This window comes from Rhinolophus hipposideros, assembly GCF_964194185.1.
Source record: "Rhinolophus hipposideros genome assembly, chromosome: X".
NCBI lineage: Eukaryota > Metazoa > Chordata > Mammalia > Chiroptera > Rhinolophidae > Rhinolophus > Rhinolophus hipposideros.
This window is the reverse complement of record NC_138046.1, coordinates 20,226,982-20,252,955: the sequence shown is the minus strand read 5'-3', so window position 1 is coordinate 20,252,955 and position 25,974 is coordinate 20,226,982. Positions and strand designations below refer to the sequence as shown.

General features: G+C 40.8%; 1 protein-coding gene and 1 pseudogene across 2 annotated transcripts in view; both read left to right on the top strand.

Annotated features, from left to right (window-relative positions):
* The window catches only part of LOC308495358 (transmembrane 9 superfamily member 2-like), a 124,823-nt gene that overhangs the window by 20,313 nt on the left and 78,536 nt on the right, over positions 1-25,974 (top strand). Inside the window, exons 2-5 of the mRNA XM_081043406.1 lie at positions 15,483-15,550; positions 16,583-16,676; positions 22,453-22,580; positions 22,778-22,907. Coding sequence (XP_080899532.1) covers positions 15,483-15,550; positions 16,583-16,676; positions 22,453-22,580; positions 22,778-22,907 — 420 coding nt within the window. The remainder of the gene's footprint in view (positions 1-15,482; positions 15,551-16,582; positions 16,677-22,452; positions 22,581-22,777; positions 22,908-25,974) is intronic.
* Positions 16,941-18,423, top strand: LOC308494431 (cell division cycle-associated protein 3-like; annotated as a pseudogene). Its single transcript has 2 exons — positions 16,941-17,781; positions 18,368-18,423. The product of its transcript is annotated as a cell division cycle-associated protein 3-like (transcript).

Sequence of the window (25,974 nt, the reverse complement as noted above, 5' to 3'; positions counted from 1 at the left end):
CAGCAGGACCTCAGCCATGCACACCAGCTCCCTTTGCTGCTCCACGCCACTCCCACTGAGGCTGCTGTTACTCACACTGCTGCTAGTGTTACTGTTTAAAGAGAGAATTTTAAAAGCATCAAGAGAAAAGCAGTTAGTTATTTATAAGGGAGCACCCATGAGACTGTCAGATGATTTCTCAACAGAAACATTGCAGGCCAGAAGGGATTGGCATGAAATATTCAAAGCGATAAAAAGCAGGGAACTACAACCAAGATTATTCTACGCAGCCCAAAGCTATCATTTAGAATTGAAAGACAGATGAAGAGTTTCCCAAACAATAAAAAGCTAAAGGAGTTCATCACCACCAAACCAATATTACAAGGAGTCTTAGAAGGACTTCTTTAATACCAAAAAATATATATGAATAACAAAATGGCAATATGTAAATGGATTAAATGCTCCCATCAAAAGATGGGGTGACTGAATGGGTAAGAAAACAAGACCCTTACATACGAGTATGCTGCATGTAAGAGACTCATTTCAGATTGAAAGACACACACAGACTGAAAGTAAAGTGATCAAATTTTTTTAAAAAAAGTAAAGTGATGGAAAAAGAGATTTCATGAAAATGGAAACAAACAAACAAACAGAAAAAGGTGGGGTAGCACTACTTACACCAGACAAAATAGACTTTAAAACAAAGGCTATAACAAGAGACAAAGAAGGACCCAGTATTCCCACTTCTGGGTATTTGTCTGAAGAAACTCAAAACACCACTTTCAGGAGATGTATGCATCCACATATTCATTGCAGCATTGTTTACAATGGCCAAGATGTGGAGGCAGACGGGGTGTTCATCAGTGGGTGAATGGATAAAGAGGAGGTGGTGCATATATGCAATGGAATATTATTCAGCCATAAAAACAAATGAAATCTTGCCATTTGCAACAACATGGACCTAGAGGGTATTATGCTGATTGAAATAATTCAGACAGATAAAGATAAACACTGTACAATTTCACTTACATGCAGAATCTAAAAAACAAAATAAATAAACAAACAAAACAGAAACACACTCATAGATACACAGAACATTTTGAGGGTTGCCAGGTAGAAGGGAGTTGGGGGATGGGTTAAAAAGGGGAAGGGATTAAGAACTACAAGTTGGTATCTACAAAATACTCATGGGGATGTAAAGTATTGCTGTCATGCAGGGACTCATGTGAGGTCTCTGGTCCTGCTCCCCACATGAGAACACAGGATATGGTGAGGCCAAAAAGGAACACCCACGGAGCCACTATATCACTATAGTGGTAGAGTGTCATATCACTATATTCTCGCTGGTGGCCTGGGTGAGACACATGCAGTAGGATTCACACGATCTGCAGTCTGCCATTCACTTCTCTCTGCCTGCCAACCAACCAACCAACCAACCAACCAACCAGTGGTGTCTGCTTTTCTGCCTGCCAACCAACCAAAAAAAGAGCATTGTCACAGCAGTTACCTCAGCAGCCAATTGGCCAACCAGCTACAGCCAATGGCCAACCAGTCACAGCCGATGGCTATCCACCACCTGAGCCAGTACCACTCCCACGCGAGGCCAAGCGCCTGGAAACTGCTCTCTGGGACTCTGTCCCCACACTCCACCCCTCCAGGGTCTCTCTTCACAGTCTATGTGACAAGCGTCTTCTGCGATGGACCCTGTGCCGTATTAGCCTATAGGTAACTACTGGAGGAAAGAAATAGCAGTCTTAGGAACCAACAACAGCAAATCCCTTCCATCTGGATATATTACATCTAGGATACATCCTAGCTTTTTGTCCTGGGAAAGGAGCGTCGCTGCCACTGGCACCTTTCCCGGTTTGTGGTACCAGACCTTTATGGTAGTGCTTGGGGTCCCTTGCGTAGTTTCAACATGTAACAAAACAGGGACCCCATAATAGTCCATAGAGAGAGCACATAGGTTCCCCACAAAATTGTCCCGGCATCGGGGCCTCTATATACCACAGCCACTTGTGGCCACCAACCCTGGTGTCACTTGCAAACCATGAGTCAAACCAGCCCTCCATGGGGCTATCAGGCCCAACCACTGACAGTGGGGGCTTTTGTCCCACCAAAGCCAAGTCCATTGCTGCCGTTCCCCTGCTTTCAAGCATGTGGGTGCTGGCAGCAAAATGTTTCCATTTCTGCCGTAGCCTGGCTTTAACAGAACCTCACTTGTAACCTGTAACTGAATGGGAGGGGCCGTTCGATGTAGCAGAGCTGCTACTAGTGCAGGCCCTCCCTTCCGTGGTCTCTCATTCAGGATTCTCGACGTCCCATAGACACGAGGCCCAGTCGCGCATCATGGGAGGGTGGTTTGACACCCGGAGGCCTTGCTTCAAAAGGCCATTATAACATGTGTCCTATTTGGGAGACCACCGCAGGGATACTGTGGATGCCTGACCATGGCACTGTACACCAGAAGCTAAACATTAATGAATGCCAACTATAATTTTATATATATATAATGTGATGGCTCGGTGTGAGGTCGGAGGGATAGTGGATGGGGGGAGGGGGGTTCACAGTGTGAGGGATATAAATGATGAACGTCTAAGTATTACCTTGTCTTGTACACCTGAAACTAATAAAAAAAAGGCCATTATAGCATTCGATCATGCCAGCTGCTTGTGGCTTGTACGGGGTATGAAACAACCATTGTATGTACATCCTGGCAGCCCAGTGCTGCACTTCTTGCCCCGTAAAATGGGTACCCCTGTCACTTTCAATGACTTGGGGGCGGCCATAGAGGGCGCACAGCCACGTAAGAGCGAGCACTGTATGCCGCTGATCCGCAGCCGGACACGGCCAAGCAAACATCAACCCCGTAGCAGTGTCCACTGCTGTAAATGCGTATATCGCATTGTGGGCCTTAGGCAGGGGTCCAATGTAACCCACTTGCCAGCGAGTGAGGGGCACCCTCCCTCACATAATCTGCTGTGTCTCCCAGGGGAGCCTCCACCTTTGGGGGCTGTCCTGGGCACAGACGACACAGTTATAGCAGGCATCTGCTATTTCCTGCCATTTCAAAGGCAGACCCCAGCGTCTGCTCACCTGCCACATGGTTCGGCTTCCAGCGTGCTGCAATTTCCTGTGCAGCCAATGGGCCACATCAGTGGCAGGAGCCCGTTCTAACCATCGGACCCATGCTAGGGCATCTGCTTCATCATTACCTGGGGACACTAAGGGGGAGTGAACTGTGACATGCATTAGAGTCACCTCCTTTCTCTGCCCTAGGCTGCAGAGGTCCTGCCACATGGCTTGACCCCACAGTGGACAGTATCCTACCAACCAGTTTTGGCGTTTCCACCGAGGGAGCCAAAACATTAGGCTCTGGAACACTGCCCAGTTGTCAGTACAAACAACTAGGGGCCCGGGCTCATGGCTGATTACCATCCACACAACCTGTAGCTCAGCCCACTGGCTACTCTGGCCTGTCCCAGTATCAAACCAAATGGTGTCTGTTTTGGGCTTCACACCAATAGCAGTCCAAATGGCTGCAGCTCCTCAGCTAGAACCATCAGTAAACCAGGCATCTTCAGGTACTGGGGACTGTCCTTCTCTGTAAGGCGAGGGATCCAAGTCCTCCCCTCTAGGCAGAGCGCTTGGCTCAGCCTGGGCTACAAGCTCCACAGGCCCCAGGACCTGTTGTAGCTCTGTGCTCAAAGGGCTTGAACTAAGGGTGCTACGTTGCTCCAAGTAGGCACCCCAATTGGCGAAGGTGGTGGTCTGTGCCACCCCTGTTTTGGGTCCCTGGGTCCATGTACAGACCCACCCCTGGACGGGATAGGTTGTTTGAACCAACACCCATGCCTTTCCTGTGATGGCTTCTGTGGCCAGTACGCCTGCGTACACAGCAGCCAGGTGTTTCTCTATTAGAAAGTAGCGGACTTCCACTCCTTTCCACAATTGGGACCAAAATCCCAGTGGCAACTGGAGATGCTCCTGCTGTTGCCAGAGGCCCCAACCATACCCCTCTTGGGTTACATGAACATCAAGTTCAAATGCGTGGCCGGGGTCTACTACTTGCAGAGCCTGTGCCTGCTGTACTGCCCATTTAGTGGCAACAAAGTCTTGCTCTATAGCCTTTGTCCAATCCCATGAGGCCCCCTTTTTTATCATGTTATATAAGGGCCTTGCCATTTGTGCTAAATGAGGTAAAAATGCCCGCCAATGTCCCAGCAGACCCAAATACGTCTGCAGTTGGGAGCCCTTGGTTGGCCGGAGAAAGGCTTGTATTTTGTCAATAATTGCCTCAGGTATGACCTTTGTTTTACCCGACCACACAACACCCCAAAACTTGATGGATAAGCCAGGGCTTTGGACCTTTTCCTCATTCACCACCCAGCCACGTGACTTCATGTGGCAGAGAACAGAGGGAGCTGCTTGCTTTAAATCTAAAATATCATCGACATAATGAAACAAGGCCACAGAGGACGGGTGATCCCACTGTGCCAAATCCTGGGCCACGAGCCTGTGGCAGATAGTGGGGCTGTGCAAGTATCCTTGCAGAAGGACTTGAAAAGTCCACTGCCGCCCATCCCAAGTAAAAGCAAACTGCTCTTGACACTCGGGTGCAATGGCAATGGAGAAAAAAGCATTGGCCAAGTCCACTACATAGTGGTACGTTCCCAGGTGGACAGTCAGACAATCCATCAAATCATGAATTGAAGTCACTGCAGTGTGCAAAGGTGGTGTCACTTTATTTAACTTCTCATAGTCCACAGTCATTCGCCAGTTTTCATCTGGCTTCTTGACAGGCCATACTGGGGAGTTAAAGGGACCGGGCGTCGGCCTTACAATAGGTGCTTTCTCCAATTCCAATATTGTACCACCAATCTCCTGTCCTCCTGGCAGGTGGTACTGTCACACTGTCACCACGCGCCGAGGCTGCGACAACACTTGGGGAGGGTGGTGAGCATGCCCGCTTGTCACCGCTTTCACCACCCGGATCCGGAGACTGAACTTTCCTACCGACGTCTATAAGCTGAGGCCATGTAGGGAAACGGCGTTTATAGTCACAGTCTTTCCCCCATAGCCATCAATGCAGATTGCTGGTCCAGGGAACAGTTCTGGGTTCCCATAAACAAGACTGCAGTCTGCGCCAGTGTCAACTAGGGCCAAAACCCCCTAATCAAGCTGAAAGTAGTCGGCCTCAAGCAGACGCATGAAGTCCTGGAGGGACACGGACTTCTCCTTTAGGCTTTGCCGGAATTGGTGTTCCGGATGCAACTGTTTCCAAAGTTCCAACAAGACTGCATTGGGTTGTTGGCCTATTTTTTCCCAATCAACCCCTGCTGCCACGAGATCACGCCACATCTGCATGCATCTTACTCTCTGAGGCCTGCAACGTTGCCCCCTTACTTTTGATTTGGGCTTCCAGGTCTTAACTTCTCGGACCTCCTGTCTTAACTTTCTTTGTCCCCGGTTTTCAACATCCCCTAGGGTGGCCATGGCAGTTATAACTTCATGGATCTGCTACTCCACATAGGGCATAAGAATGGCAACCAAGGATCCAAAACACTTGCAGAGGCAATATCCAAAACCAGATCTCTCATGTTGGTTGTAAAATGCTCGTCATCCGGCCCCTGCATATTAGGGTTGAACATAGCATGTCTCATACCCATTTCATGGATGATTTGATTAAGTTCAGTATATGACTGCCATTGACTCACAGTGTCTGGCAGCTCGCCAGCTTCTCCCCATACTGTGCGTACAACAGCAGTGAGCCACTCCATTAGAGTGTGTTTGCACTGGTCTTGGGCCAACCTATGGCAATTCTGTAACCTGTGTAGCAGGGACGGATGCTCCATCATGGAGGCTAGATTTTCCATTTCACCTGGGGAGCAGAGAATGCTGTCTGCCCCCTCATCCCATAAACGTAGTAGCCAAGCCGAGATTGGCTCTACAGGGCGCTGTCGGCTCCACCTCCCCAGCTCCTGCAACTCAGTGGGAGTGTAAGGGGTGTAGGTTGTGAACTCAGTCACAGTTGGGTTACCAGGAGCAATGGCCACTGGGCCCAAAGGTTGCTCGTTTTACTTTTGCTTCAGAATGGGCTGGAGTCTCCACTGTGGGGCTCCTCCTCTAACAGGCGGACCTGAGCTTCCAACACCTCCCACCAGGACACCTGGTCTCGCACCTGGGCTGTTCCAGCAAGCGCTTCCTCCGAGTTTGATGCACTGTGGTGAGAACCTCTTCTAACCGATGGTCCTGAGCTTCCAGTACCTCCCCTTTGGACTGCTTGTCCAGCACCTGAGCTATTTCATTAAGCGCGTCCTCCATGTTACGACGCAAGGTGGTGAGGAACATCCAGCCCACACTGCCGGCTATACACTTCGCCTCCTCCAGCAACCGCTTAGCCAGAACCTTCAGGGTCCTCTCCACGCTGGCTGGAGAGCCATCCATGTCCTCCCACCCCTCCTCAGGGATCCAACTTCTGAGAACAGTGGCTACCGGGTACCACACACTGTGTGGGGGCCACATGTCCTGCCCAGAGTCAGACGCCATTTCTACCTGGCCAGAATCCTGCTCGCCATGCCAGTCATCTGATTGGGTGGAGGCCTCAGTGCAAGATGTCTGCAACCCTCGAAGCCTACAGCAGCACCAGATTACCAAAAGGAAGGCGAGACCTTCTATGGCCAAGAGGGTGGTATGCCATCTGGAAGCTCGAGTCTCCCAGGCAGACCACGCCTTCCGTTCCAGGCACAGCTCCTCACAGGCCTTCTGAAACTGAACTTTCATATGTGTAAACTGCTCCATTACCTTACAGAGAGTTTTGGCTGACACCATACCCTGCTTGATGTGCCATTTGTCATGCAGGGACTCATGTGGGGTCTCTGGTCCTGCTCCCCACATAAGAATGCAGGATATAGTGAGGCCAAAAAGGAACACCCACGGAGCCATAGATAGGGGAGTCATACCAGTATATAATCGCTGGTGGCCAGGCGAGACACACAAAGTAGGATCCACGTTATCCGCAGTCCGCCATTCACTTCTCTCTGCCTGCCAACCAACCAACCAACGGACGCCATCACGGCAGTTACGTCAGCAGCCAATTGGCCAACCAGCTGCAGCCAACAGCCAACCAGTTACAGACGACAGCCATCCACCACCTGATCCAGCACCACCCCACACGAGGCCAAGAGCCTGGAAACTGCTCTCTGGGACTCCGTCCCCACAATTTTATAGGGAATATAGTCAATAATACTTTAATAACTACTATAGAGTCAGATGGGTACTAAATTCATCGAGGTGATCATTTGTAAGCTATATAAATGACTAATCACTATGTTGTACACCTGAAACTAATACAATATTGTAAGTCAAATGTAATTGAAACATAAAAAAATTATTTAAAAAAATCTAACCATATGGTAAAGATGATAGCAGATGTTCAATTTTTTAAAAAAGCAATGTATTGCACTTTGAAAAAGAATAAAGTGATTGCCCAAGTTGTGCTGTCTTAGTGATTTAAAAAATCCTATCCAGGGGTGGCTGGTTTAGCTCAGTTGGTTATAGCACGATGCTCATAACACCAGGGTTGCCGGTTTGATCCACACATGGGCCACTGTGAGCTGCGCCCTCCACAACTTGATTGAAACAACTACTTGACTGGGAGCTGATGGGTCCCGGAAAAACACACTTAAAATAAATAAAAGTTAAAACAAATCCTACCTGGTAAATTATTAAGAGTACAGCTGAGACACAGGGAAGTAAGCAAAAATGTCCTGTGAAGAGCCAGAATAGATATCATAATGTTCTCTCATGATCTCAGAAAATCTCTTAGACATAGTTTTGACAAATCTAGTTATTTATTCCAGATTGAGGGCTTGCTCTTTAGCAGATTAGGGGAGAAAAAGGAAGGGAGAGGAAGCACAATGACAGCTGATAGCCACAAGGAAAGAAACATAAAAGTTTTGCAAACAAAGTTTAAGTTTTTTGGTAGGAGTGAGGGGGTGAGGGTGGCAGAGGTGTGGGTAGTCATCTCTCAGCATTTAATTTTGGGACAAATAGCTCTTCTCAGATCATTTGATACTAAGAATATCACAAGTCAATGCAGGTGCAACGATTAATGTCTAAAGTGAACTTCAGTCATCAGGAAGATTAAATTATGACCATCATCTTCTGTTTAAGATAAAAAAGAGTGAAGTGTATTTTGGAATGAGTCTTATAAAAGTGGTCGAAACAATACAAGAAAAGCACTTAATGTAGGTAGCTTTAATTATCTCAAGTTTTTAACCTAAGTTCCATGGACACCAGGGGCTCGAAGAAGCCTCTTAAAACTGAACAGAAATTTAATAACAAAAAATCTGGAAAGAGAGATCAAAATGGCGGCATGAGGTGAGCCTCTGTAAAGCTCCCCTGGAATTTACAACTAATCGAACAACAATAATCCCACAAAGGACTCCCTGCACAGCAGACAGGCAAGACAAAGAGGCCCACTACTGAATTCACCTAAAGGTGGGCGAATTGCATGACCAGAGGAGAAGGGAAGAGAGAAGTGCGGAAACGGAGCCGTGTGGGTGCAGGACGGCAGACCTAGCTCAGTGTTCCAAGCTCGCTGCATCCCAGAACTAACGCAACTGCGGGAGAGGGAAGAACTTGGACTGCTAGGACTCTGCTTATGGCCCACAGGGCTGAATAGGGGAAGCACATAACACGGCTAAACCCAATGCTCACAGCAGATACCTCGGAGAAAAGACTGAGGGAAGAATGCTGAAAACGGTGGTTTAAGCCCTCACTGCCAAGCAGAGAACGGAAGCCTTAGGCACTGAGACTAGCTGGCTCCTCCCACTCTCCCAGAGCTTGCCCGCCCCCACTTGCCAGGAGCTAGAAACGGAACAGTAGCAGTTTCAGATCAAAAGAACAGAATATTTGCTGTTCTGCGAACTGTGGAACGCAGACACAGATTGGCAGCCCAACTAGTTCCATCAAAAGGGAGGAAGCTGTGGAAGCAGGCCTAACTGTGGTGGTAGTCTCCGTCATTGCTTTGGGCGACCTCTCACAACTCACCCTGCCCCTGGCCCCACCTATCTTGGCGGATCCCTGCAGGAGTAAACAAAACTGCTGAAACATACGGGCTCTGAATCTGGTGCAGAAAGAGCTTTGGAACTTTAAAAACTCTCTGCATACCCACACTGACACTGCGCCCTGTGACCCAGCAAACTATTAACAGAGGAGAAGCCCATCTCCCAGGGAATCCCTCCATTGTGTGAGAAGCTATAATAGTGCAGAGAAAACAGCACTACCGTGTGAGAGAGAAAAAAAAAGGCTGCTGTTGGAGAGAAAATAAAACATTCTACCAACAAGTACTGGAAAACAAAGACCTCTTCCTATCAACGTGTTGCAGAAGCCACTCCTGTAGATGTCTAGGAAGAGAAATAATACATCAGTAATTGCCATGAATAACCAAGGCAACAAGACAGCTCAGAAAGAAAGTGAAAAGCCTGCAGAAAAGGAACTTAACGATACGGAAATATGTGACTTAAATGACAGAAAATTCAAGATTGCAGTTCTAAAAAAACTCAAAGAGATGCAAGAAAACACAGAAAGGCAGTTTAATGAACTCAGAAACACAATCAAAGAACAATATGAGCATTTTACGAAAGATTGAAATTAAAAAAAAAAACAAATAGAATTTCTGGAGATTAAGAACTCAATGGAAGAAATTAAGAATGAAATAACCATTTTAGATAGTAGAGTTGACCAGATGGAGGAAAGAATCAGTAATATCAAAGATAGAAACCTGGAAATGACACAGATGGAAGAAGAAAGAGACTTGAGACTTAAAAGAAATGAAAGAATTCTACAAGAACTTTCTGACTCCATCAGAAAGAGCAATATAAGAATAATGGGCATACCAGAAGAAGAAAGAGAAAAGGGAACAGAGAATATATTCAAGCAAATTGTTGATGAGAGCTTCCGAAACTTGTAGACAGAACTGGATCATCGAATCCAAGAAGCAAATAGAACACCTAATTACCTCAATCCCAATAGGTCTTCTCCAAGTCACATTGTACTTAAGCAGTCTAAAATTAACGACAAAGAAATAATCTTCAAGGTAGCCAGGGAAAAGAAGACGGTAACCTACAAAGGAAGGCCCATTAGATTATCATCAGGTTTTTCAGCAGAAACTCTACAAGCCAGGAGGGAGTGGAACTAAATATTGAAACTATTGAAAGAGAGAAATTATAAGCCAAGAATGATATATCCAACAAAGATATCATTTAGATATGAAAGAGGAATAAAGACCTTTCCATACATACAGAAGCTGAGGCAATTTTCTAATACACGACCTGCATTACATGAAATACTAAAGGAGGCTAATCGACCACCATCAACAGGGACAATTTGTGGCAACCAAAACATAAAACGGGGGACAGTAAAGGCCTGAACCGGATTATGGGAATGGAGAAAGTAAGCGTGCTGAAGAATATGGAATACTCTAAGTATCAAACTTTCTTTTACATAAACTTAAGGGTAACCACTCAAAAAATCCAGAACTGAAGTATATACTGTAATAAAAGAAGAAACAGAGGGAAACATCATAGAAAGCAACACACAGAAATAATAGACAACAACAAAAAGGCAAAGAAATAATGGAGACACAGCCGCACCAGAAAACTAAAGACAGAATGACCGGAAAGCCTCACGTATCAGTAATCACCCTAAATGTAAATGGACAGAACTCACCAATAAAAGGCACAGAGCAGCAGATTGGATCAGAAAACTAAACCAAACCATATGCTGTCTCCAAGAGACACATCTCAGCTACAAGGACAAGCATAGACTCAAAGTGAAAGGGTAGAAATTGACACTCCAAGCAAATGGTACCCAAAGAAAATCAGGTGTAGCCATAATGATATCAGATGAAACAGACTTCAGGGTGAAAAAGATAACAAGAGACAAAGATGGACATTTCATAATGGTAAAGGGGACTATACAACAAGAAGACATAACAGTCATCAATATTTATGCCCCCAATCACAGAGCACCGAAATATACCAAGCAACTACTAACAGAACTAAAGGGAGAAATTGACCAAAACACAATTAACTAGGGGACCTACATACATCATCGACAGCTATGGATAGATCATCCAAACAGAAAATAAGTAACGAAATAGCAGCCCTAAATGACGCATTAGATGAAATGGACATAATTGACATATATAGAGCACTTCATTCTAAAAGATCAGACTACACATTCTTTTTGTGAGTACATGGAACGTTCTCAAGGATAGACCATATATTGGGACATAAAGTCAGCCTCTGCAAATTTAAGAAGATTGAAATAATACCAGCCATATTCTCTGATCACAAGGCTTTGAAATTGGATATCAACTGCAAAAAGAAAGCAGGAAAAAACACAAATACATGGAGATTAAACAAAATATAATTAAAGAATGACTGGGTCAAAGAAGAAATTAGAGGAGAGATCAAAAGATACATAGAAACAAATGACAATGAAAATACATCCTACCAAAAATTTTGGATGCAGCAAAAACAGTTTTAAGAGGGAAATTTATATCATTACTGGCCTATCTCAAGAAACAAGAAAAATCCCAAATAAGTAACCTCATGTTACACCTTAAAGAACTAAAAAAAGAAGAACAAGTGTATCTCAAGGTCAGCAGAAGAAAGGAAATAACAAAAATCAGAGCAAACTAAATGAAATAGAGAACAAAAACACAATAGAAAAAATTAATGTGACATAGAGCTGGTTCTTTGAAAAGATTGACAAAATCGACAAATCCTTGGCTAGACTCACTAAGATAAGAAGAGAGGAGACACTAATTAACAAAATCAGAAATGAAAAAGGGGAAGTTATCACGGACACCACAGAAAAACAAAGCATCATCCAAGAATACTATGAAGGACTATATGCCACCAAATTCAATAACCTAGAAGAAATGGACAAGTTCTTAGAAACATATAGCCTTCCAAGGCTGAACCATGAAGAACAGGAAAATGTAAGCAGACCGATCACCAGTAACGAAATTGAATCAGTCATCCAAAATGTTCCGAAAAGCAAAAGTCCTGGACCAGATGGCTTTACTAGTGAATTCTACCAAACCTTTAAAGAGAATCTAATAGCAATCCTGCTCAAACTCTTCCAAAAAATTGAAGAAGAGACAGTACTTCGTAACTCATTTTATGAGACCAATATTACCCTAATACCAAAACCTGGTAAGGACAACACACAAAAAAAGAAAACTACAGACCAATTTCTCTGATGAATACAGATGCAAAGATCCTAAACAAAATTCTAGCAAATCGAATATGACAACCCATTAAAAAGATTATTCATCACGACCAAGTGGGGTTCATCCCCGGGGCACAAGGTTGATTCAACATCCACAAAACCATCAATGTGATACATGAGATAAGCAAAATAAAGGACAAAAATCGTATGATTATAGCAATTGATGCAGAAAAAGCATTTGACAAGATACAACATCCATTTATGATTAAAACACTTAACAAAATAGGTATAGAAGGAAAATACCTTAACATAATAAAGGCCATATATTACAAGCACTCAGCTAATCTCATAATTAATGGTGAAAATCTGAAGCCCTTTGCTCTATGTTCAGGAACACGACAGGGCTGTCCCCTATCACCTCTGCTTTTCAACATAGTGTTAGAAGTCCTTGACAGAGCAATCAGGGAAGAGAAAGAAATAAAAGGCATCCAAATTGGGAATGAAGAATTTAAATTATCACTCTTTGCAGATGACATGATGTTATATATAGAAAACCCTAAAGACTACACCAAAAAGCTGTTAGAAACAATCAACGAATACGGTAAAGTTGAAGGCTACAAAATCAACATACAAAGTCCATTTCATTCCTATATACTAGCAATGAAATCTGAGGAAAAGAAATGTAAAAAACAATTCCTTTTGCAACTGCAGCAAAAAGAATAAAATACCTAGGAATAAACTTAACCATGGATGTGAAGGACCTATATGCTGAAAACTAAAAGACATTTTTGAAAGAAATTGAAGAAGACACAAACAAATGGAGAGACATTCCGTGCTCATGGATTGGAAGAATCAACATAAATGGCCATATTATATGGTTAAGTATGGTTAAAATTGTCATATTACCCAAAGGAATATACAGATTTAATGCAATCCCCATCAAAATCCCAATGGTATTTTTAAAAGAAATAGAACAAAAATCATCAGATTTGTTTGGAACCACAAAAGGCCCCGAATAGCCAAAGCAATCTTAAGAAAAAAGACCCATACTGAAGGTATCACACTCCCTGACTTTAGCTTGTACTACCGGGCTTCAATAATCAAAACAACATGGTATTGGCAGAAAAACAGACACATAGACCAATGGAATAGAATTGAGAACCCAGAAATTAAACCACATGAATATGGACAGGTAATTTTTGACAAAGAAGCTAAAAACATACAATGGAGGGAAGACAGCCTCCTCAATAAATGGTGCTGGGAGAATTAGATAGCCACGTGCAAAAGAATGAAACTGGACTGCTATCTGTTACCATGTACCAAAATTAATTCAAAATGGATCAAAGATTTAAGCATAAGACCTGACACAACAAACTGCATTGAAGAAAACATAGGTACTAAACTTATGGACCTTGGGTTCAAAGAGCATTTTATGAATTTGACTCCAAAGGCAATGGAAGTAAAAGCTAAAATAAATGAATGGGAACATGTGAATGTTAAGAGCGTCTGCACAGCAAAAGAAACCATCCACAAAATAAAGAGGCAACGAACTGAATGGGTGAAGGTTTTTGCAATCAGTGACTCTGATAAGGGTCGAATATCCAGAATATACAAAGAACTCATGAAATTCAACAACAAAATAACAAACATCCCAATTGAAAAATGGGCAGAGGACCTGAAGAGACATTTCTCCAATGAGGACATACAAATGGCAAATAGACATGAAAAAATGCTCAACATCACTAATCATCAGAGAAATGCAAATAAAAACCACAATGAGCTATCCCCTCACCCTAGTCAGAATGGCTATCATTAACAAGACAAATAGTAACAAGTGTTGGAGAGGCTGTGGAGAAAAAGGAACCCTCATACACTGTTGGTGGGAATGCAGACTGGTTCAGCCGTTATGGAAGGCAGTGTGGAGGTTCCTCAAAAAAATTACGAATGGAATTACCATATGACTCAGCAATTTCTCTCCTGGGTATCTACCCAAAAAATCTGAAAACATTTATCCATAAAGACATGTGTGTTCCAATGTTCATTGCAGCTTTATCTAAGGTGGCTGAGACATGGAAACAACCAAAATGTCCTTCAATAGATGATTGGATAAAAAAGTTGTGGTATATCAGGATGGCCTCAGGGTTTTTTGAGAATTACTTTGGGGAACTTATTCAATAGTGTTTGGGGATTTTGTTGGGTGTCCGATGGACATGTGTCCTGTTTGGGAGACCACCTCAGGGATGCTGTGGATGCCTGGTCATGGCATTGTACACCAGAGACTGGACATTAATGAATGCCAACTATAATTTTATGTGTATAATGTGATGGCTCGGTGTGAGGTCGGGGTGGTGCTGGATGGGGGAAGGGGGGTTCACGGTGTGAGGGATGTTAAAAAAAAAGTTGTGGTATATATGCACAATGGAAAACTATACGGTGGTAAGAAAAGATGATATAGGAACATTTGTGACAACATGCATGGATCTTGAGAGTATAATGCTAAGCGAAATAAGTCAGACAGAAAAAGCAGAGAACCCTATGATTTCACTGATATGTGGTATATAAACCAAAAACAAGAAAAGAACAAGAGAAACAAATGAGAAACAAAAACTCATAGACACAGACAATAGTTTAGTGGTTACCAGAGGGTAAGGGGGGAGGGGCGTGAGAGATGAGGGTAAGGGGGATCAAATATATGGTGATGGAAGGAGAACTGACTCTGGGTGGTGAACACACAATGGGATTTATAGATGATGTAATACAGAATTGTACACCTTAAATCTATGTAATTTTACTAAGTTGTCACCCCAATAAATTAAAAAAAATCTGCTAGTGAAATTCAGTAACAAAAGAATTTCAAATAAATTTTCATTAAGAAAAAAAAACTGAACAGAAAATTTGATGAAGGTGTGTGCTTCTGGTGGGAGAGGGGCCTTAGCTTTCATCATATTCTCAAAGGGTTTTATAATTTAAAAGTTTAAGAACAGCTGAGCTATGTGAAAGATTTATGTATTCAGAGAACCTGATGATGTGGGATAAATGAAATGTTATGAATTTATAGCTATTCTGTGTTAAAAATTTATAAATCTAGTGTTATAAATTTATAACACTGTACTAAGTTATAAATTTGTAACTGTATAGTTATAAATTGATGGAAGCAATAGTCCCAATTACCTTTCAGTTACTTCATTATGTATTTTGCAAGTGGTGCTTTATTTTACTTTGTATTATTAATGAATGTTTTTTTTTTCTTCTTATAGTCATCAGTAGCACTATATGTAAATAGATTGGACTCAGTGGAATCTGTCTTACCTTATGAATATAATACGTAAGTTATAAATATTATAATTATATCTGATATAATTGTGACTGTGTTAAAGTGTGCCTTAAATTTTTAAAGATAGTGAATAAAAGCCCTGAATATATTAAGAAATGTAGTAGTAATTTTGTGATAAATGTAACAAGAAAAAATGATTAGAATAGAGAACTTGTGATGTGAGTAAGAGAAATGCTTAAAAAATTAGGACGTTGCCATAATTGATTTCCTTTCTAAGAGGGGCAAATTACAAATTTACTACCCTTTGAACTTAAAAAACATTGTTGCTGAGTTATAGCTTATTTCCAAAACATGGAATAAATATGTTTATACTAAGGTTTTTCATGGATGAAGATGCTTTGTTTAACAATGAGTAGTTATTACATAATCAAGATTAAGTACGATCAGTCATTTGAGAATAACAACAAATGATGTGCTTTTTAGAAAAAGTGATTGTAGTTTCTTTTGGTATTACTTTATTTCCACTAATTAAGCAGAAATAAAATCAGGTCTGATTTTCATTAAAATACCAGGTGTAAATGTAGGGTGCTGGTATGAATATTTAAAATATTACACAGGCCTACCATTTATTTTATCTTCTACTTAAGCCATTTATATTCAAATTTACTTAAATGTAGTTGTAATTATATTCACCTAGTAATCATTTGATTAGGGAGTATGTGAGAATGTGTTGGGGGAGGATTTTGTTTTTAAATTCCTCTTGATCAGAGCTGATAATTAGTTTCTAAATGTCTCAGGTTAGAATTAGTACAGCTTGAAACTATTGTTTGATTTTTTTTAAAGCAATTTGAAGCTTAACCCTTAAAGTACTGTTAATTAATTTTTTAAGGTTGTGATTACCTACATTATAACAGTGAAGAGCAGTACCATGAGCATAAACAAGGTATATCAATCATAATTAGATACATTCTGGGTCATATTTTTAGAAGCATCTACCATGAAAAGTGGAGAGGCTAGATAAATTACAAAACCTCATTTCTTTGCTGATTTTTAAAAATCTTATTTGAACCTCTCCTCTTTTAGCTTTGACTTCTGTCAAGACTCTGGAAAGAAAAGCCCTTCTGAAAATCTTGGACAAGTACTATTTGGAGAAAAAATAACATCATCTCCTTATCAGGTTAGGCAACTGATCTTATTATTAAATCTTATTTTAAAATGAATCTTCTGAAAACTGACTACAGATGCTCCTCAACTCATGATGGGGTTATGTCTTGATAAACCCATTTATTGTAAGTTGAAAATATCGTAAGTTAAAAATGCATTTAAACAGAGGGAGTTGAGGCTCTAGCTGCTGTGCACCCAAAGGTGGAGTTGGGGCCTGGCATTCTGCTCCTTGCCCTGGGCCGGGCCCTGCCCCCCCACCCCGTTACTCCTGATTGAGATGGACTCAGCCAAGAGCATCCCAGTCACTCCAGTGCAGCCTCTGCCCCATAACAATCTTCTTCAGGAGGGACAGACCCGCATTCACCTAGTGCTGGCATTCTGCGCACTCCCATCCAGGTGGAGAGCTCTCCACAGCCAAACCTACCCGCAAGGGAGCAGCTGGAGGGCTCCAATCAGGCCCAGGGCTCAGATCCTGGCTCTCCTACCCTTGGCATTGCATGGACACATATGAAGACCAGCAGCGGAGACCCAAGCCCACTGGTGAAACAGCTGAGTGAAGTATATGAGACTGAAACCCCTGAAATGAACCCTCACCCACAGCCTGTTCTGCACTTAGAGGCACCTTCATCTTCTGAATTGGATGTGCCTCTGGGCACCCAGTTTTCCCTTGAGGACCAGATGCCACCTTGGAGTCAGACTGAGCTCCCGTCCAAGCAGGTGTTTTCTGAGGAGGAAACAGGACAGCCCTCAGAAAACCCCTTTGGACAGCCAGGGCTCAGACAAACTCTTGTGGTACCCCGAGATGCCCTGATCTTCAAGTACTAAGTGCAATAGATGGAATCCAAATGGGAAGGTATCTAGGGAGATCTCCTCTCACCATCCTGCAGGATGACATCCCCTCCCCCCATCTCTGACATCATGACAGGGTAAGTGACCTCCCCTGAGCGAAAATGTTAGGGAACTAAAGGATGGGAACATTCTGGGAACTGGACAACTTCTGAGAACTGGGGGATGAGCATGGGAGCAAGGCCAGAACTATGACAAGGAAAACCAGCTGTCATGCAGGATGTCATGCGGGGGTCTCAGCTCCTGCTCCCCACATAAGAACGCAGGATATGGTGAGGCCAAAAAGGAACACCCACGGAGCCATAGGTAGGGGAGTCATACCACTATATTTTCGCTGGCAGCTGGGTTGGATACACAGGTAGCAGGAGCCACACTATCCGCAACCTGCTGTCCACTTCTCTGCAAACCAATCTCACTTGCTAGCTGCAATCTGCAATCCGCGCTTTCCAGCCACCATCTTCTTGCTAGCCCCCATTTTCAGCTAGCATAGCCACAGCAGTTATATTAGTGGCCAGTGGCTCACTGGTTACAGCTGACGGCCAACTAGCCACAGCTGATGGCCATCCAATCAGAGTTGATGGCCGTTTACTACCTGAGCCAGCACCTTTCCACGTGAGGGCGAGAGCCTGGAAACTGCACTCCTAGCTCTGTCCCCACACCAGCACTTTTCCTTGGTAGAGAACTAGGCCTGTGTGGCCCCAGCCCTGGGTTCACCCAGGGTCTATTGATATTCCATGTGCTCTCACCCCTTCCTTCCCTGGTAGACTGGAAAGGCTCATTTTCTTTGACTCCCCCTAAATTACCAACTCTGGAAGCTTTGTTGGGCTTTGTGTTTTATATGTTTCTTATATATTAAAGGAAGTGCTTTTAAAAATGCATTTAATGCATCTAACCTACTGAGCATCAAAGCTTAGCCTGGCCTACCCTAAATGTGCTCAAGGCTTACATTAGCCTATGGTTGGGCACAATCATCTAACACAAAACCTTTTATAACGTTGAATATCTTATGTAATTTATAATGCATATTGCTTTTGCACCATCGTAAATTCTAAAAATTGTAAGTCAGGAACTGTTTGTACTTCTAATTATAGCAGAATCTTTGTTTCAAAAGGAGATAGAGAAAAAGGAAAGGAGGTAGGATGTGGTGTTGCCAGAAGGATGCGTTACTATATGCTGTTTAAGCTATCTGCAGATGTTAGTGGTTCCTCATAAAGGTTTTCCTTGTCAAGTTTTATTTTTGCTTTATGTAGAATTAAAAAAATCCATTTATTGTTCTTGCATATTTTGTGTTGGGTGATATGAGCAGATAGATACTCTCAGTGTCTATTGATATTGCCTTCAATATCTTAATAGATATGGGGATAGAGAAAGGATGTTTTCATAAGCAGTTATGATTATGAAGGCATTAACTTTTTTGTTCTTTTCCCCCAATTTCATTGAAATGTAATTGAAGTACAATAAACTGCACATACTGAAAGTACATATTTGATTAATATATACAGAGGGTGCCAAAAAATGTATACACATTTTAAGAAAGGATGAAACTGTATTAAAATTGTAATACTCAATATATACTGATAACAAAAGATGAATACAAGTCATGTGTATACATTTTTTGGCACCCCCCATTTATATATATATATAAATTAATATATTATGCAATTTTATTACCTGTGAAGATTCATGTACTCACTGACACAACATAGTTCCATTACCACAAAGGTCCCTCATGTTGCCCATTTATAGCCACCCTCATCCTTCCTCCACAATCTTTACCCTTGACAAATACTAACCTCTATTTCTATAATGTGATTTCAATAATGTTATGCAAATGGAATCTTACAGTATGTAACCTTTCTGTTATTAGCTTTTTTTTAACTCAGCATAATTCCCTTGAGATCCATCCAGGTTGTTTTGTGTATCAATACTTATTTTTTTTAGATGGTGGTTAGTATTCCATGGTATGAATGTACCAGTTTATTTAACTATTCACCCTATAGAAGGACATTTGGGTTGCTTACAGCTTTTGACTATTATGAATAAAACTGCTATGAACATTTATGTGTAGGTTTTTTTGGTGCAGATACGTTTTCATTTTTCTAAGATAAACACTCAAGATTGTAATTGCTGGGTGATATGATAGTCGCATGTTTAGTTTTGTAAGAAACTGCCCAACTGTTTTCCAGAGTGGCTGTACGATTTTACATTCTCACCAGTAAAATCTGAGTGATCCAGTTTCTCTTGCCAACATTTGGTGGTGTTATTTTTTTATTTCAGCCATTCTGATAGGTGTGTCTCATGGTTTTAATTCTCATTTTCCTAATGGCTAATGATATTGAATATTTTTTCATGTGCTTATTTGACATCTCTATTTCCTCTTCAGTGAGATGTCTCCCCTTTTGCCCATTTTCTTTTTTTTAATGTATATATTTTAAAAATAAAACTGTATTTAGTACTTGTAACTTGATTTCTAAGATTATTACCTGGTTCTATGCTTTAAAAAGGTCAAGTAGCTTTCTAAATAATCTTTTTTTTAAATTAAAATTTATTGGGGCAACATGGATGGATCTCGAGAGAATAATGCTAAGTGAAATAAGTCAGACAGAAAAAGCAGAGAACCCTATGATTTCACTGATATGTGGTATATAAACCAAAAAGAACAAGACAAACAAATGAGAAACAAAAACTCATAGACACAGACAATAATTTAGTGGTTACCAGAGGGTAAGGGGGTGGGGGGTGGGTGATGAGGGTAAAGGGGATCAAATATATGGTGATGGAAGGAGAACTGACTCTGGGTGGTGAACACACAATGGGATTTATAGACGATGTAATACAGAATTGTACACCTGAAATCTATGTAAATTTACTAACAATTGTCACCCCAATAAATTTAATTAAAAAAAATTTATTGGGGTGACAATAGTTAGTAAAGTTATATAGGTTTCAGGTGTACAATTCTGTAATACATCATCTATATATCACATTGTGCGTTTACCACCCAGAGTCAGTTCTCCTTCCGTCACCATATATTTGATCCCTTTTGCCCATTTTCTGTTTGGATTTTTTGTTCTTTTACTGTTGACTTTTCAGAATTCTTTATATATTTTAGATATGATTCCATTGTTGAAGAGTAGTTTGCAAATAGTTTCTCCTAGTCTGTATGTACCTTGTGTTTTCATCCTCTTAACAGGATCTTTCAGAAAGCAAATGTTTTTGATTTTTATGAGGTGCAATAATCAAGTTTTCCTTTTGTGGATTCTGCTTTTGGTGTCAAGTGTAGAAAGACTTGCATAGCTTTAGGTCCTGAAGATTTTCTTCTATGCTTTCTTCTAAAAGTTGTGTAATTTTACTTTATATATTCAAGTCTGTGATCCATTTTTAGTTGTTTTTTGCATAAGGTATGAGATTTGAGTTGAAATTCATTTTTTCCTTTTTTGGCCTGTAGCTGTCCTTTTGTTGAAAAGACTATCCTTCCTCCATTGAATTGCTTTTGCACCTTTTTAAAAAAAAAATCACTTGGGCATAGTTGTGTAGGTCTGTTTTTGGGCTCTCCATTGATCTGTTCCTTTGGTCTGTGTGTCAGACATTAGCTTTTCCATGATTAAAATTGCATAAAATACCCCTGTGGAGTACCATTGTCCTAACAGAAAAGTATACCTTTTCAGGAAATGTTGTCCCTTGGACTGAAGAAATGTGAGTGTTGTTCAACTCAGCTACCAATAAGGAATTTTTTTTAAAGTTTTTAATAAAGGTGATTTTATTCAACCCAAGGGACGATACTTTATTTTGACAGTGTGTTCTTTCTATGGTTTTGGTGTTGAAATGTCATTTTTGTATGAAATTTTGGTATGATTGATAGAAGTTGGTTGCTGGACCTTTTTCAATGTGCTTTTTATTTTGTTTTGTTGTAACTCTTCTATAGGTAAAAAAATTTTTTAATGTTAGCTGCTGCAAATTTGCTTTGAAAATTGACTAGTCCATGGCACCCCAAAGTTTGGGGACCATTGTTGGAGAAGTCACTGAACCTACAAGCACAGACTTTTCAAAATACTTTCGAGAATATGCAAGTGGTTAATTTTCCCACGGTAACTTAGAAATGTTTTTGCTACGTCACCTGTATAGCAAAGTGAAAATGGAGCATTTGGTGACGGGCTATGGATTCCAGAGGTCTCAAGCCAGTTGAGAGGGACATGACTTCTGATGGTGTGATCATGTACATTTGTGCCAAATGCTCTCTCTTTAATAGCTTGTGAGGCTGCAAACTCTGGAAGACAAGCTTGCCTGCATTCATCTGCCTTATTGATTGTAGATAGTCAATATTTTTCCGATAAGGATTTTTTTGGTTAACATTTATATGATTTCAGGATATGAGGTGCTAAATATGACTTTCTTTTCACAATTTATTCTTGCTCAGTATTTCCTGATTAATCACACTGGCACTTTACCTTGATAATTACCCATAGCCAGACCTTGTAAACAAGAGGTTTTATATTAAACATATCAAATATTTTATTACCAATTTTTGGTAACAGCTTTATTGAGAGATAGTCACATACCAAATAATTCATGCACTTAAAGTGTCCAATTCAGTTGTTTTAGTATATTCCCAGAGTTGTGTAATTGTCACTACAATCGATTTTATTATCACTTTTAAGTGAATTATCATGTTAGTGTTTAGGAAGCTACAGTAGATTTTATACCCCACTTTATATATTACTGAAGAAGCCAAATTAATTCTGTTCAGTGAGGAAAGCAGTGTGTGTGTGTGTGTGTGTGTGTGTGTGTGTGAGTGTGTGTGTCTAGTGTAATAATTTTGGTATGAATTGAAACTTACAGGAGATAGTATTGAGGATGATCTGTCAGATAAAATGCTTATTTTGTGACATTTGATTTATAAAATTTAGTCCAATCTCTTAATATATTTAATTCTTTCTTAACAGTTTTCTTTTAACAAAACAGAAACATGTATAAAAGTATGTGTAAAATCTTATGATACAGCAAATGAAGACCAAAACAAAAAGTTGGCTTTTTTGAAGAAAGGAATACAACTGAATTATCAGCATCACTGGTAGGTTTCGCATCTGAAAGACATGACTTAATTTTTCATTTTCTTTCAGAAGTAGTTTTAATAGATACTTGAAATTATGTAATTTTTTTGTGACTTGACTTCTATTAAAAATTCGAACCTAAATATATGTAAGATGGTGTTAGTATTGTTGATGTGAAATGTTTGTTAAATATATTCTTTTTAAAATATTTATTTAGGATTATTGATAATATGCCAGTAATATGGTGTTGGAATATGGAAAATGGAAAAAAACACTGCACACCAGGATTTCCAATAGGATGTTTTATTACCAAAAGTGGCACACCGAAAGATGCTTGCATTATCAGTGTAAGTGTTGAGAACTTACTATAGCAATATAAGAATGTTGCTTCACTTACAATTTGCTTTCTATTATAGTCACTTAGCCAACATTAATGGGAAACCTACCATCTTCTAGGTGTTGGGGATACAAAGACAAGTAGACATGGTCCCTGTCCTCTAAAAGTTCACAGTTCTAAGTGGGGAGATGGCATGGAAATAATCAATGCAACAAAATGTTACATAATAGGAGACTAAGGGGCAAGGAGGATATAATGGAGGGACTGCAAAGGTGTTTGTCATAAAAATGGGCGGACAAACATTTCTAGTAGGGAAACCAGTGGATCAAGAGCTTAGAAGTCTGAAACAGCATGCTATGATTGGGAGACTGAATAGTTGAGCATGTCTGTGGCATAAGGTTTGGGGTTTGGGAGGTACAGCTAGAAATGAAGCTAAAAAAGGGGGGAAGACAGAAGCCAGATTATGGAGAGAGATCCTCTATACAATGGTAAGAATAATAACATTGAATGCCTGTTATGTGCCAGGAGCAATGTTATATTACTCTATATTCATTGACTAATTTAATCCTTAGAACAGCCCTCTTAGTAGAATCTAGTACTGTCGTTTTACAGATGATGAAGCTTAATCTCAGAGAGGGTAAGTAACATGACGAGGGGTGTACAGCTAGTAAGTAGCAGAAGTAGGACTCCAACTCAGATCTTTTTAACTTGGAAGTCTCAATCACACTGTGTTTGGAATCTGTCTTGTGGTTCTCAAACTGTCTTCTACTGGACCCTAGGGTATTAGAAGTGTCCTGGGGCTGCCATGAGGCTAGGAAAGAGGCTGAATAGGCATGGAAGAGCTGAAGCAGGGCAACACTGCTTTAATCTGTTTTATATGTGGAGATTCGAGGTGGATCAATGATGGGATGAAGAGGAATGGAGAGGGAGGAGTACAGGATGACTGCCAGGTTTCTGGCTTGGTTATCTAACTGATGGTACTCTTAATTATTTTTTTCCCCAGAGAAAAGAACAGTGCTTCTTAAATTTCAGTAATTCATGCACCACCTTGCCTTGGTGATTTTTGCCATATATGAGTCATCTGTATTATTATTTATCTATTTTTAAAAATCCATAATTTATCTTAAATCTATTTAGAAACGATACTTTAATAGTCCAGAAATTACACGTTTAGTGTACTACTTATATATTTTACTCATCTAATTTCGAGTAAATAGGTAAAAAAAGCAAAGTACCAATTGTTTTTTTATTTTTTAAATCTGTTCTAATGCATTCCTTTTTTTTTTTTAGATTTTATTGGGGTGGGGAACAGCACTTTATTGGGGAACAGTGTGTACTTCCAGGATTTTTTTCCAAGTCAAGTTGTTGTCCTTTCAATTTCAGTTGGGGAGGGTGCCATTCAGCTTCAAGTTGTTGTCCTTTGAGTCTTAGTTGTGGAGGGCGCAGCTCAGCTCCAGGTCCAGTTGCCATTGCTAGTTGTAGGGGGCGCAGCCCACCATTACTTGTGGGACTCGAGGAGTTGAACTGGCAACCTTGTGGTGGAGAGCCCACTGGCCCATGTGGGAATCGAACCGACAGCCTTCGGAGTTAGGAGCACGGAGCTCTAACCACCTGAGCCATCGGGCCAGCCCCCATTTTTTAAAAAAAATCTATTATACTTCCTGAAATTATCTCATGTATCCCCACTGATGTGTATTCTTCACAATGTGAAACATTGAAGTACAGAATATAGGAACGACAAACAACTGCTTAATTGATGATTCTTTTAAAGTAAGGGAGGAGTGGCAGGAGAGAGGAGTTCATGAACAGGAGAAATTTTGATTTATATAGCCTATGTTTGATACTATATAGCAACGTGGTTTTTTTGGGACCATTTAAAGACCATATCTGTAAAGATCAAGTCTGAGAAAAATAAACAGACCAGTAGGATGAAAGAGCCCTAGTTGGCCAAAGTTGCAGTAACTTATCAACATTTGTGGTTTGCCACCCTAAAATTACCAGGGTTAAGTAAAACCAGCAGTTGCCTTTTGTTATTCCTTTTATATATAGATAGGAACTCTTTCTTGTGAATCTTCTCATTTATTTTTACTTTAAGTATATTTATTTTGCATAGATGTTGATGTCCTCCCTCTTCCCCCACTTTACAGTCTCCCTTTCATTGCATAGTTGAAGCTGTACACAAGTTTCAGAAAAGTTGTTCATAGTGTTTATAAGGTTATTGATCATATTTGTGGGAATAATTATATCAGCTGTTCTCAAAGTGAGGTCTGGGGCTCTCTGAGAACTTTTCAAAGGGTCTGCAAGATCAAAACTATGAGGTCAGACAATTAAGTTCGCGAACTTGTTGCAACGATGTTACTAACCTTTTTTGATATCAGAGGGATTATTTATTATGAATTTGTACCAACTGGACAAACAGTTAACCAAGTTTACTATTTGGAAATGCTGAAAGGCTGCGTGAAAGAAATGAAAACGACCGAAATTTTTCGCCAATTCATGGCTCTTGCCATGACATTGCACCAGCTCACATGGCACTGTCTGTGAGGCAGTTTTTAGCCAGTAAACAAATCACTGTATTGGAACACCCTCCCTACTCACCTGATCAGGCCCCCAATGACTTCTTTCTTTACCCAAAGAGAAAGGAAATATTGAAAGGAAGACATTTTGATGCCATTCAGAACATCAAAGGTAATATAACAGTTCGGATGGCCATTCCAGCAAAAGAGTTCCAAAATTGCTTTGAAGGGTGGACTAGGCACTGGTGTCCATGTAGAGCTTCCCAAGGGGAGTACTTTGAAGGTCACTGTAGTGATATTTAGCAATGGGGTATGTAGCACTTTTTTCTAGAATGAGTTAGCGAACTTAATTGTCTGATCTCATATTTTCATTAATAATATTAAGATGTTATTGGCCTTCTTTACTCTCATTCTTTCATGAGTGTACAGTGGAATTTTCCAGAGGCTATATGAAGGTTAATGGGATGTGTGCTTCTGTATTCTCATGTTTTAATATTTTCTCATTTTAAGTTCTAATGTGGTCAATATGGGTAGATATAACTCACATAAACAAAAGCTCTT